The sequence below is a fragment of the Mustelus asterias genome, chromosome 15, assembly GCF_964213995.1.
Source record: "Mustelus asterias chromosome 15, sMusAst1.hap1.1, whole genome shotgun sequence".
In the NCBI taxonomy this organism is placed as follows: Eukaryota; Metazoa; Chordata; class Chondrichthyes; order Carcharhiniformes; family Triakidae; genus Mustelus; species Mustelus asterias.
The window spans coordinates 35,071,008-35,084,403 of NC_135815.1; the positions used below are offsets into that span (position 1 = coordinate 35,071,008).

General features: G+C 37.2%; 1 protein-coding gene across 2 annotated transcripts in view; it reads right to left on the reverse strand.

The window, feature by feature from the left end:
• Positions 1-1,313: 1,313 nt before the first annotated feature.
• The window catches only part of iars2 (isoleucyl-tRNA synthetase 2, mitochondrial), an 82,286-nt gene continuing 70,203 nt past the window's right edge, over positions 1,314-13,396 (reverse strand). Inside the window, exons 17-23 of one of the 2 annotated variants that reach the window (XM_078229763.1) lie at positions 12,640-12,765; positions 9,659-9,790; positions 8,227-8,333; positions 7,084-7,229; positions 6,770-6,960; positions 3,894-4,038; positions 1,314-2,070 (exon numbers count right to left, since the gene is read on the reverse strand). In XM_078229763.1, the coding sequence (XP_078085889.1) occupies positions 1,919-2,070; positions 3,894-4,038; positions 6,770-6,960; positions 7,084-7,229; positions 8,227-8,333; positions 9,659-9,790; positions 12,640-12,765 (999 nt within the window). In that variant the 3' untranslated portion in view covers positions 1,314-1,918. The remainder of the gene's footprint in view (positions 2,071-3,893; positions 4,039-6,769; positions 6,961-7,083; positions 7,230-8,226; positions 8,334-9,658; positions 9,791-12,639; positions 12,766-13,396) is intronic. The other variant, XM_078229764.1, reaches the window with a different exon arrangement.

Below are 13,396 nucleotides of genomic sequence, written 5' to 3' on the forward strand. Positions count from 1 at the left end.
AATCAAACAGAACATATTGAATGCCATTTACTAGATGCTTTAGAGTAGTTATCAACCAAACTCTAACAAATTACAGAGAAGGGTGCACCCTTCTTCATATCAGGTTTCCAGCAGATTAGCAAGTTTTTAAAATAATACATCTATCATATCAAACATTGATACTTGGTGACAACAGGCTATCTAAACTATTTGATGGTTTGGTAGTCGGGTAGGAAATCCAAGTTGAAATGGCCTAAATGCATTTAATTTTCTAAAAATTAAGCCAGAGTTGTTCACGTAAGTCCACTCTTTCCAGTTTATTTTAATAGGTGGAAAGTCACAACTGGAGAGCAGAGTGGACAATTCTGGCTAAATTGTTTGAGGTCTGGTGTCTGAAATCCCAGTTACTGGGTAGGATTTTACAGTCTCACAATTCTCGAAACTGTAAAATCCTGGTTGAGGTCAATGGACCTTTCCATGGTCTGCCCCTCATCCGCTCCAATTCCCATGGCGGGCGGACGGTAAAACTCTGGCCATTGTTTTTCACTAAATTAATCAATTGTGTGATGGTGAGAGAGAATGTCAAAAGATTAAGTTTGATGGGATGGAAGGGTTGCATTATGACTATCTTATATTGGGTAGGTTCCCTCTGGAAAAGAAGGTTGAATGGTATCATAGCTGTTTGGTTCCGGTTCCTGAACACGGCAATGTAAGAGTTGATCTATAGAAATATAATTCGTGACTGCCAGATTTTTGGAACTGTTGCCGTTGGAGACAATGAGTGCAGATGATGTTCATTAGTTAAAATGAATGTTGGATTTCTTAGAGAATATTTTGGGATACAGTAGAGTGATCCCAAAGCTTTCCACCACCAAGGGGTTTTCTCACCTCTTGTGTCCAAGTCTACTGTGGGGTAATTGTTAACATAAATTGCCAAGATTAGCCAACAATTTCATTATTGTTCTAGCATGTAACTACCAGGATGGTGGAAGGCAAACTAAATGGATTTTTTGTGTTTTTTTTGTTGTCTAACTTAACTATGTACAATAATCTCTTTGGAAAACACACTACTTGTACAACTTATTTAACAGACATTCTTGGAATGCAATCCTACCACTTACACACAACAGATACAAGAACCATAGTTGCTCGAATATAGAACCCACAGTTATCTAAAGCTGGGGTATGTCCAATCCATAAGTGGTCAGACTCTGATCCAGATAACAAACTTAACATAATTGTGCACTAAATGTCATTTCCAAGCAGGCTATTGCTGGTCAATAAAGTTCATTTTGTTTCTATGCGAAGGACAAAAATATTTCTTAAATCCAGAAAACCTTTGTGTATAAAAATGTTTATTACATAAATCCCACAATTTCTTACTAACCTATTATATAACAAGCAACAGAACCATTTATTGGAGCCCCATTAAGTTTCATTAACTGGTTACCCCCTATAACATTGTTTCATAATCAATGTTGACTTCCGACATGATTATATCACAAGTATATATAACTTGGAAATATTTGCTATTCAAAAAAGGAAATGTAGAAACTTTCAGATCCTGTCAGGGAAAACTGGAAATTAACTTAATGGTTGGGCGAACAATTATCTTTGTAAATTATCCTTCCGTCTGTACAATAGCAGCCGTAAAAATATAATCCAAATTTAATTCCAGATTTTAAGGCAGATATTACAAAAACACAAGACATTTCATATCCAGACATGCAGAATTACCATACCCCTCAAACTGGAAATAGTAGTTTTGACAAAATCTGAACTATTCAATGAGAACAGAAGACTTCTGAGGTGGGAACGTGGAGATGAAATACATAGCACTAGCTGATTGTGGTGAAAGCTAGTTTTACATTGCATATTTGTCTGTCCCCATTTGTGCTCCTGTTTTCTTAAGTGTTCACAATCATTATCTGCTGACAAATTAAATGCTCCACTTTCCAGCAATGGCTTCCAAGCAACGAGGGCAGGGTGTTAATGCCGAGGATGATGTGTATTTCTTGCATCGAGGACATTTTTCTTTGGTAGCGGATTGAACAATTATTTTGTATGCTGATTCCTCAATAATATCACCACCTGTCAAGCAATTAGGAATAATTATTTTTCAATGTAAATATAAGAAAACATTCTTGCATATAAATGTTAATTCTTATCTCCAACTGTTTTTCCTATAGCGGACAAAGCATTTTTGTATCATTGAAGTGTTGTTGCTGGCCCTCTGTAGCAGTCCTTTTATTGCTCCTTCAGTGGTTTAAATGGGGTTTGTTTATTTTTATTCTGGGATGTTTTATGATCTTGCATTGGTAGGAGGAAGGTCATGTGTTTTGGACAGTTTTCTTTCCTACCAATGGATTTAAGGTTTCATTTTCTGTTTTGGCTGGCAGTAGTTAGAGTTTAGAAGGGACATAAAGCTGAAAAGAAGCATTTTTCTCTCTCTCTGTTTTTTTGGAAATTCTGCTGGTCAGCTGAAAATAAGGCTGCTTGCCTTCCTGGAGTAGAATATCTGCTGTTGGTGGCTTGACCAGAGACTCTCCCTGGTGTTCTGGGAAGCTGTTCTGACTTCAAACTGTTCTGAGTGTATCCAGAGGGCTGCTAGAAGTTACATGGCTAAGATGTCAGGGTCTCAATTCTCCAACCAAAAGGACTCAGTTCCAGTATCACATGAGCATTAGTCTTTGCTGGACTAAACCTGTGGAAAGGGTTTTTTGTCTACAGGAACTTTTGTTTGATTGCAACATTTTAGATATATTTGTTAAGGGTTATACATTATCATGGTTTTGTTTTTGTTTGTAATAAGTTATTGCTAATTTTCTTTCCATACATGTTAACTATATTCTTAAATAAACTTTGTTTGATAAAAGCTCCCTAGTGGAATCATACCTAAGGTGAAACATATTATCCAGACGGGCTTCATGAAACACTTTGGCATTTCTGACCTGAATTATAACAGAAGATTTGATCTTCCAGCTCTCTACCTTCAGTTCTGTTCCTGCTATTGTCATTTATAATTTCTTCACCATTATAGCAATTTTATGTCCCCTCATTGCTGCTTTAGGCAGTGGGGAAGTATAATCAAATGATTTTGCGATTAATACAAATTTTGACCAAGTTGCAAGTTACACAGAAGAATTTGTTCAGTAGTTTTATTCTCCCTTTTTTTTTAACATAACGAATGTTTTTTCATCTTCAAAGCAATTTACTTTGAGATCATGACCCTAAGAATTGTTTCAACATCAATTGTTTATCCAGACTCGTGATTCAGGCAGAAAAAATAACCCTTTTAGCTAAAGTTTCCAGTCATGTTAGTCTACTTTTCGTCACCAAATTAGTTTTAATTTTAAATAATCTGCTATCCAATTTTCTTGTTTCAACTCCAAACTCTTATTGTTCACTTAACTGATTTGCACAATTCATTCATAAAGCAAAAAAACAGTAGTGTACTTGTTTAAAAGAATTCACAATTCCTATTACAATAAATGAAACAAAAATATTAAGTTGCATCTATTAAATATTCAAGATAACAGGTAGCCACTGAACCAAACTTCAATGTTAGAGTATTATATATACTAGTCTTGGTGTGTTAGTGTTGCAACTACAATCATACCAATTTTCTGGAGCACAAAGTAATTAATGAAATTTAAAACCAAATTATGAAATATGAACCTCTACAGAACCAACTCCATGCCAACATTTTCAGAATAAACAATTTCAAAACCAAACCAAATATCAGCCAGCTCATTGAAAGATAAAACATTTATTCTACTGTGAACAGCAGTTTCAATTCTTTTTTGAACTTATACTTAAAGTATGAAGTTTCTTCATATATACACAATTGAAGGGAAATTTAAGGCTCAAAAATCCTAGTCCATTACAGGAAAGTGACTATAAAACTAGTTTACCTTCTAAATTGATTACAAATTTTCCTTCAATAAAATTTGTATCTGTAGGCAGATCACGAGGAACACTAGTAAGTAACGTCGTATGTGATGCCATCATTAACTCGTTCAATTGTGAAGAACTGGATATTTGCTCCCCCTGCAGTTGCTGGAGACAAAAAAGGTAAACTTAGAATATAGAGTGCCCAATTTTTAAACAGGAGATCAAGTCTTTCTATGTTAAATTGGATTCAAAACCTTGCCTTTGTGTACAGCAAATAGCCACGTGGATCACTTAAAACATACTATCAAATTGAACAAATTAAAAACTGTGCATGTTAGTTGATGAGATGTACAGAAATCCACGACTGCCACAATTTGGTCTTACTATGCCTGTGTGCATTTATGACGGGATTAAAATGGATATTGTTCTGGGCTTCTAAACTGCGGATGGTGGCCACTGTTGCATTGTCTGAGATAAGGTAGCTTCACATTCTTAAATGTGGAGCCAAAATTGTGCAGTATTCCAGGTGTGGTCTCATCAAAGCCCAGTATAATTGTAGGAAGACTTGTCTTTGTACTCCAATCTCTTTGCAATGAAGGTCAACACGCTCTTTACTTTTCTAATTACTCTGTGTGTTAATTTTGTGTTCCTTGGAACACCAACAATTACAATTATGTTTTTAAAAACATTGTTTAGACTTCTTTAATAATAGATTCTAGCACTATCCTGATGCTGACATCAGGTTAACTGGTGTGCAATTTCCTGTTTTCTCTCCATTGTCTTTCTTGAATAGTTTGTTAACTACCAATCTGCTGGGACTGTGACAGAATCGAGGAAAGTTTGGAAAATCATAGCCTTCGCATTCACCATCTCTGCAGCTACCTCTCTTAGAACCATAAAATGTAGGCCATTAGGTCCTGGATATTTGTTGGAATTTAGTCCCTTGAGTTTGAAAAGTACTTGTTCTCTGCTGATATTAATTACCTCACTTTTCTATGTAACTTGTGTCCTCTGTTGTGAAGACAAATGCAATATTTGTTCAATGTTTCTGCCCTTTCCTCATTCTCATTGACTTTGCTGTGTCTGCTTCTAAAGGCCTAATATTTGCTTTAGCTACTCTTCCTTTTTATACACATGCAGAAGCGCTTACAATCTGTTTTTCTATTACTGGTTAGTTTACTCATGTTCTATTTTTCCTCTTTTTAAATTAACCTTTTGTTGGTCCTTTGTTGATTTCTAAAACACTCCCAATACTTAGACTTACTACAATTATTTGCAGAATTCTTAGCCTTTTACGATTCTTAACTTCCTTAGTCAACCACAGATGGATCATTTTTGTTGAACATTTTAAAGTTGTTCCTTTACATGTTTTCCACTTATTTACTGCCATACCCTTTAGTCAATTTATCTAATAAACCTTAGCCAGCTCTCCCCTCACCTATGTGACTGCCTTTGTTTAATTTTAATATTCTTCCTTGTGATTGGAATAAGAAATTTAAGCTTAAATGTGGAATTCAATTGTATTATGATCATTATTTGGCAGTAGATCTTTTATGATGACATTACTGCTTCAGTACATAATATTTATATAACATAGTTTTATCCCTAGTTGCTTTCACAACATATTGCTTCAGGAAACTGTCACAGGTGCATTCTACAAACTCAAACTTTTGACAATTTGATTGATCTAGTCAATGTGAAGATTAATGTGGTTGATATGAAGGGTTATCCCCCACAACTATTACATTGCCTTTATTATGAGCTCCAATAATTTCTTGTTTAATGCTCTGCCCAATGGTATAACTACTGTTAGGGTGCCTATTAACACCACCTACTAGCACCCTCCACCCATACTGGTTCTATTTCCTGATTTTCTGACCCAAGATTACGACATGATTCCTTCATGTCATCCTTTATGATCAGTGCTACTTCTCCTTTTCCATTCTGCCTGTCTTTTAGAAATGTTGTGTACCCTGGAATACTTATTTACCAACCTTGGTCACCTTGTAACCATGTTTCGTAATGGTGATTAGATCTCAGCTATTTATCCTATTAACAAAAACACATGACCTTCATGCATGGTTTTCACAGAATCATAGAATAATGTGTACACAATTAATAATTCCCCGGGCCTGTGGGAAACCAGCAATACTGACCTCATACAGTGCTTTATTTTCTGGCTATCTTCATAGGAGAGATGATAAAATGGTTTAATTTGTTGATGTGGGCGGCAAATTGACATATGCTACCTATGGGGGTTTTAGTTAAGTTGGGCAGCCTCTTCCTATGCTGTAATTTTCTTTGTTCTTTATTCAATGACACCTGTAGCAGGCTGGATTAACCCGGAGATGTAGAAATTTCAGGACACAGTGATCTTTACAGCCAGAGATTACAATGAGCATGCCCTGATGTTGGACTGCAGCCACCAAATAAACTGCTCTTCACTGAACTGTTCATTCTGGTGTAAAAGACCTGTGTAACCCACGGGCTTCTGAACCACCTCATCGTTTGCACATATTCCAGTAGTTGCAGGTCTCTACTGCTTTCCTTTGCTATTTTCCTTGCTCTACCTCCGACAGCCCTACTATTCAAGGGCAGCACACCAATTTGAACATTGGATAAAATTAGCATTTCTTTACATGGTTTCAGATTGGGTCCATCACCATACCTGTATTCATGTATGTGCTGTGCCAGGTGGGCTAAAGGTCACCCATGCCAAACGTTTGCAAGTAATTGGGCATGGTAGATCCTGATCTGAAATTTGACCTGCGAACATTTATTTTTTCACCCAAATCCTGGATCCAATAATGTCCATTTTTTCTTATAATAGTTAAATAAGAAAACTAAAATTTACATAAATTATGTCAAGATTTCTGCCAAAGTTGGCTAGAATTACCTCCATCAACTCGAGCAACAAGCTAGGCTCAATGATAATGGTTACATCATACTCAGTTGAGTTTTTTCCAGGTATGGAGCTCAAGAAACTCTCTCTTATTGCACAAGCACCCTCAACAGCCTCCACAATGCCAGGCTTCTTCCAAACAGAACTGGCTTTTATCCAGCCTGTGCGAAACACACTCATAGGCTCTGAAAGATAACCAAGAAACGTAAGAGGTTTATTCTTGATTTAGATATGCATTCAATGTATTTTGAGTTATAACTTTTGTTTTAGATTACTAAAAGCAAATAACAGCATTGAAGAAATGCTACCTTTATTGTTTGGTAGGTGCTGGAATACTTCCTCTGCAAGGTGAGGCAGGATTGGGGCTATAGAACGTGAGATTACATCTAATGCTTCATCTAAAACTGTCTGACATGATCGACGCTTGGGGTTTTTCTCATCTTCACAATATAATCTGCAATTTTAATACAACATTGTTTAGACAGGCATTCTCTAATATCTCCAGCAGACAATAAAAACCCACATCAGCTCCATTGCTAACTTCTATTAACGAAGCAGTCCATGCTAACCGACAGCAAGACTTAGATACCAGACAAGCTTGGCCTGAAAAATGACAGGTAACAATTGTGCCATTTAAATACCAAGTAATGAACAAGGGAAAGGCCAATTATTTTCTCTGGCCTTTAGCAGGACCGCTATTATAGAGTTGCCCAATTATCTTGGAGATCAGCGCTGACTAGAGACTAAACAGACCAGTCATATTATTACCATAGCTACAAGAACAGGACAGAGGTTCGTACTCTGCAATGAGGCGCTCATTTCCTGGTCTCTTAAAGCCTCACCACCATTTACAAGGTTCAAGTCAGGAGTAATGGAATACTCAGCATTAAGAAACTCAACATCATCCAGGAGAGAGTAGGTTTCTTGATTGGTGCCCCTGACATTGGACTGAATATGCACTGGCTCCACCACTGGTGCACTGTGGTTGCAATACGTCTGATCTATAAGTTGTACTGCAGCAATTTAACAGCACAGCTCTCACCTATAACTGATACCACCAAAAAGCACAAGAGAAAATATTGTGGGAGTACCATCACCTTGGGAGTAACATACCCTGGACATGCATCACCACTCACTTGTGTATTTATATCCTGGAATTCCATAGTTAATATTAATGTGGGAGCACCATTGTACAAGGACTGCAGCAGTTCATGGAGAAGGATTTTCACTGCCTTCTTAGAACAACTGATGGTGGTAGTCAGTAAATAAGGATTATGCAGTTTTGCCCACACTATTTTCAAATGCAAACTATTCATTACAGTTCTGGCCTTAAAATAATACCATTAAGCCATTTGTTTTAATTGTTTGGTCTGGTTTGGAAGTCCATTTAAAGTACTTACTAAACAACAGCTTTTTGGTTTGCAAACGGTAGTTTTGACTATTGTACTAACCGATCTTTGATGATGCTGAAGTAAAAGTTAGAGAGTTCTCTGTTAATAAATGCCATCAAAAGGCGAATAACTTTTCCAAAATCATACTCTTTATAAGCCTCTGTAACCTGAATAAAATCAAAAACAGATCTTGTAGGTGAATGATTATTGCAAAATGCATACATTTCAGTGGCCTAAAAATATTAATAGAAACATAAAGCTGAGTATAACTAAAATTAAATTCTGCCACTGATGGACATTCTTGACCTGCGAGTTGTTCTTTTCTGTTCAGACCATTTGTTAAATTAATAATGCTGATTATAGCACAGTGTTCAGTACCATTTGCTACTCCTCAGACTCTGGAGTAGTCCATGTGCATATGCAGCAAGACCTAGACAACATTCAGGCTTGGGCTGATCAGTGGAAACTTATATTCATGCCACACAAGTGCCAGACAATGACTATCTCCAAGGGGTGAGTCTAATCAGCTCCCCATGATATTCAATAGCATTTGGTTGTTGAATTTCCTCACCATCAACTTCTGAAAGGTTACCGCCAACCAGAAACTTAGTGGGACCAGCCATACAAGTACTGTGGCTCCAGGAGCAGGTCAGAGGCTGGATATTTTGCAATGGCTGATTCACCACCTGACTCCCCAAAATCTTTTACATCTTTCACATGGCATGAGTCAATTGTGATGGAATATTCTACCTTTGCCTGGTTGAGTGCAGCTCCAACAACACTTCAAGAAGTTCAACATCATCCAAGGACAAAGCAGCCTGCTTGATTGGCACCCTATTCACTGCCACCTTAGACATTCATTCCTTCCACCATACACTGTGACTGCAGAGTGTATTACATACAAAATGCACTGCAACATCATCATGGCTTATTCAACACCTACCAAATATGCAATCTCGACAACCTTGAAGGATAAAGGCAGCAGACACATGGGAACATCACTCTCCTCATACACTGTGACTTGGAAATATAATGCAGTTCCTTCATCATTGTTGGGTCAAAATCCTGGAATTTCCTCCCTAACAGCACTGCAGGACTTCTTCACCACCTGCACTGCACCAGTCCACTACCAACCTCTCAATTAAGATTGTGCAATAAATGTGGGCTTTGCCAGAGATTCCCACACCACATAAATGAATAAAAAGCACAGTCAGCAATAGCTTAAACCCCTTCACACATGCATACAATGTTCCACAAGCCTGGATTCATTCAGGTGATATCAGGAAATTACAATTCAGTATGATAACTCTTTTATTTTTTAAATGATTAATAAATTGACATTAGTTTCAATGGTTCAATGCATTTTTTTCTAACATCAGTGGAGAAGTTAATTATTTCAAACATTCTACGTAGGTATTGTTGTACTTTAGGAATTTATAACTTTTGTGCCCAGTGCCTTAAAGAATGATGATGGATATTTTGGTGATATTACCTTGGTACTGTAATCTTGAAGGAGGTGTAGCATATACTGATCCACCATTAGCACTTGTTCACTTGGAACTGCATCAGTTTCAGGGTCAAAATTATAAAGATTCCCCAACATAAAGCGTAACGTATTCCGTAACTGAAAAAACAGAAGATAAATCAATTATCAAAATTTGCAAGCCTTCAAGTTTTTCTACACCAGGCAACAAGGCAGATCGTCTTTACCATAAATCTAAGGAGCATCTTGCAGCACAGTGGCAAGCACTGCTGCCTCACAGCGCCAAGCACTGCTGCCTCACAGCGCCAAGGATCTGGGTTCAATTCCAGCCTCAGGTGACTGTGTAGAGTTTGCATGTTTTCCTGTGTCTGCGTGGGCTTCCCCCGGGTACTCCGGTTTCCTCCCACACTCCAAAGATTTGCAGGTTAGGTTGATTGGCCATGCTAAATTACCCCTTGGTATCAGGTGGACTAGCAGGGTAAATACGTGTGGTTATGGAGATAGGGTCTGAATGGGATTGTTGTTGATGCAGGTTCAATGTACTGAATGGCCTCCTTTTGCACTGTAGGTATGATATGATGAAGATGATATGTCAGTCTAATTCAAGAATCACAGGTTACTGGCTATTTTTAATGAAAATGTGTTAGGAATTTCTGAAGAAGTCACTGCAAACTTTGAAATAATGACTAGTAATAACATTTTCCTGGTTCACGTTATAAACGAAACACTTTACTGGTGCAATGTTCAAACAATTTCTGCATAATGTACTATGTTATAACGTCAAATAGCTCATCTCAGATTTGATTTATCTAATTCTCAGATACTTTCCTCTTCAAATTTTTAAAATCAAGCCAATTTTGTGCTCCTTTACTAAAAAACATTTGCATTCAGACTAAAACAATATTTTCAAAATCAATGTGTAACATAACAGTAAGTTCATCCTGTCACTGGCTATGAAATACTTTGGGATGTCCTAAAGATGGGATATATAAATGTAGGAACCAGTTGACACAGTGAGTTAGAATAGTGTACTTTTACAACATCTTTTCCTAATAGGTGAACAGCTGCACTGTTCAAAAACTTCTTTAATATGAGAAAGTTCAGTAATCTCACTGGGTTACACTGGAAGAGCAGAACAGTGCCTCTCTTTGGCACGACAACAGAACCCATGCAGCCTATGGTTTACATTTGTTTAAGTAATAGACAAGTCAATGTTTCGATTCCTGACCATTCTTCAAAGCTTGCAGCCCATACCAGAAAAGTTAACTTGTTTGTGTTCACTGCAGATGCTGCTAGGCATCTCCAAAATGTTGTTTTATTTCAGATTCAATACCTGACATTTAAAAAAAAAATTAAATTCTGAACTAATACTTTTAACCTCAATCGCAAACCAAAATTTAGAAATAATCTGTATGAATTTAACAGAAACATGTGAATTTGATCCTTCTTTGGAATAAAGCTCAACTTGAAAAAGGTGGATTTTTTTTCGTTCACTAAAATCTTTTCTCTCTCCATCTAACCATCAGGTAGGTTTAAGGATTCATAATAAATTATATAATCGTTGTCATTCGAGTCACTGTGTCTGTGCCAACTGACAGCTCCCCAGAGTTATCTAATCCCTATTCTTTCGCTTGTCTGTACCCTTTCAAATTTTCCATTCACTGTTGCCGTGATTGACACAGCTTTATTGGACATTTGTGTGAAGCATTCCGTATTTGAATAATCCTGTGTGATTTTTCTTTTTGTTCATACTCTTGTTGATGGCTTTTCATCCAAATCCTGCGCTTATTCCCTTTTGCTTCTAATTCATTTGGTAATGGAAATGAAAATTTACTTCTAAATCCAAATCAGCTTATTTTTACTAGTCCTTTGAAAACGTAACAAATGCCATTTTCTTGTTAGTTTAACAAATCAGCTTTTCCTTGGTGTACAAAGGCTGGCTAAGTATTATCTTGTTTACAAACGGTTTTGATTTTTTTTCCCTGAGGGTATTCATCCTCCGCGGAAAGGTATGGCATTCTCAAATTTCTCTCTGGTGTTTTCAGTTCCTCTGCTGCCAATTATATAGATTTCTAAAGTTCATATGGCTGGGGAAGCAATTGTAGTTTGATGTTGAAGTTCACAATCCATTCAGCAGCTTCAGCCAACACAGTGTGAATGGTTGTGCTGTCACCAGGAATGGATCTCTCAGGGCAGGAGTTCAGTATGTGGGCGATGGTCTGAATCGGATGGCCACAGTCACAATTTCAGCTGTTCCTCATGTTCCACCAGTGCAGCAAGTGGCCACATCTTCCCCTGACCCGTCCTCAAGCAGTTGAGGCTTGTCCAGATTTTCGGTGGAAAGTTGAAACCTGGGACTTGATCACTCGGCTCAGTTACCAGTTGGTGATGTTTGCAGTCAACCAGGAGGTGGCGCTGTTTGGAGGGGGTGGACTGTGCTCCAGCAGGGATCATAGGATTTCAGATGAGTGCCTGCGCTGTTTTTTTGAGGTCCTGTGTAAGTGGGAGTGCTTTGTAGAATGTCTGCTAGTTGTGTTCTTTGAGGAGGATGTTTTCCCTGCAGACAGCTTTCAGACGTCGGTTAATCTTCATGTTAACTGGCTGCCATGCCAGGAGATGCACAATAGTAACTTGGTGACAGTGGATCAATCCAATTTTTGTTGCCAGCAGCAGGTTGTATAGTGGATTTCTGTCTATGATCGACCCACACAATGCAACCCAGATTGAAAACCAAGCCCAATGAACATTGAACCTGATGCTCCATGGCACTGCCAAAAGTGCTCAAATGTGCAATACCGATATGCAGTGCAATGCTTTGGTCAATATGCTCCATCACTCAGCCCGAGTTCAGACTGTCATAATTGAATTGAATAAAAAGAGTTCTATATAAATTCAAGTAATAAAATTAATAATGGAACACGTTGTGGTCAAAACATGTTACATACATCTTATTGAGCGAGCTTCAGAATTAATTTTGTTGCATCTCTCACCTTAAAAACATCATCTCTTGCTGCATGCAGTATATTTTGTCCAATCAAAACCTCTGTGAAAACATTGGACTCTGCTGCCCACCAGCGAAGAACATCTGCTCCATAGGCTGGGTTTTGGTTTGGATCCTATATAACAAATGCAATTCTGCTAAATACAGTTGATATTATGTAAATAAAGGACATATGTAATTTATAAATTATGTGCTTATCTATATATATTTATAAAATCAATACACAATTGCATGAATTATTGCTGGATGAAAATAAATTTCTTGACCACGCAAACAACAACATAACTTTCTTCAGAACAAACAAATGCAGATTAACTAACACAATTTGCACTCACTGTTATCAGGAGATCAAAAGATTAAGACTCGTTATTTGAGGTTAGATATAAAATACAATGAGGAAAATAATTTCCAGCCTTCAAGTGAACACTTGTTAACATTACCCAAAATGGGAGAGGGCAATGCAACACATTCCTTTTGAATAAACATCACATTTAAAGAGTATGTATAAGATATACAGAACACGTGTGCAAAATACAACATTATACCTTAGTCTCTCTTAGTCTTAGAGATAAAATTGCTATTAACTTGTGATGTGCATTCAACATGCCTATATAAATACTGATCATTATTTCATCTTTTCCTAATAACTTCCTAGTTCTTACCATGTACCGAAGCTATTGCTCTTCCTCACTTAACAATAAATCTCATCATTTATCTAATCAATATACATAGTATGACATTCAATT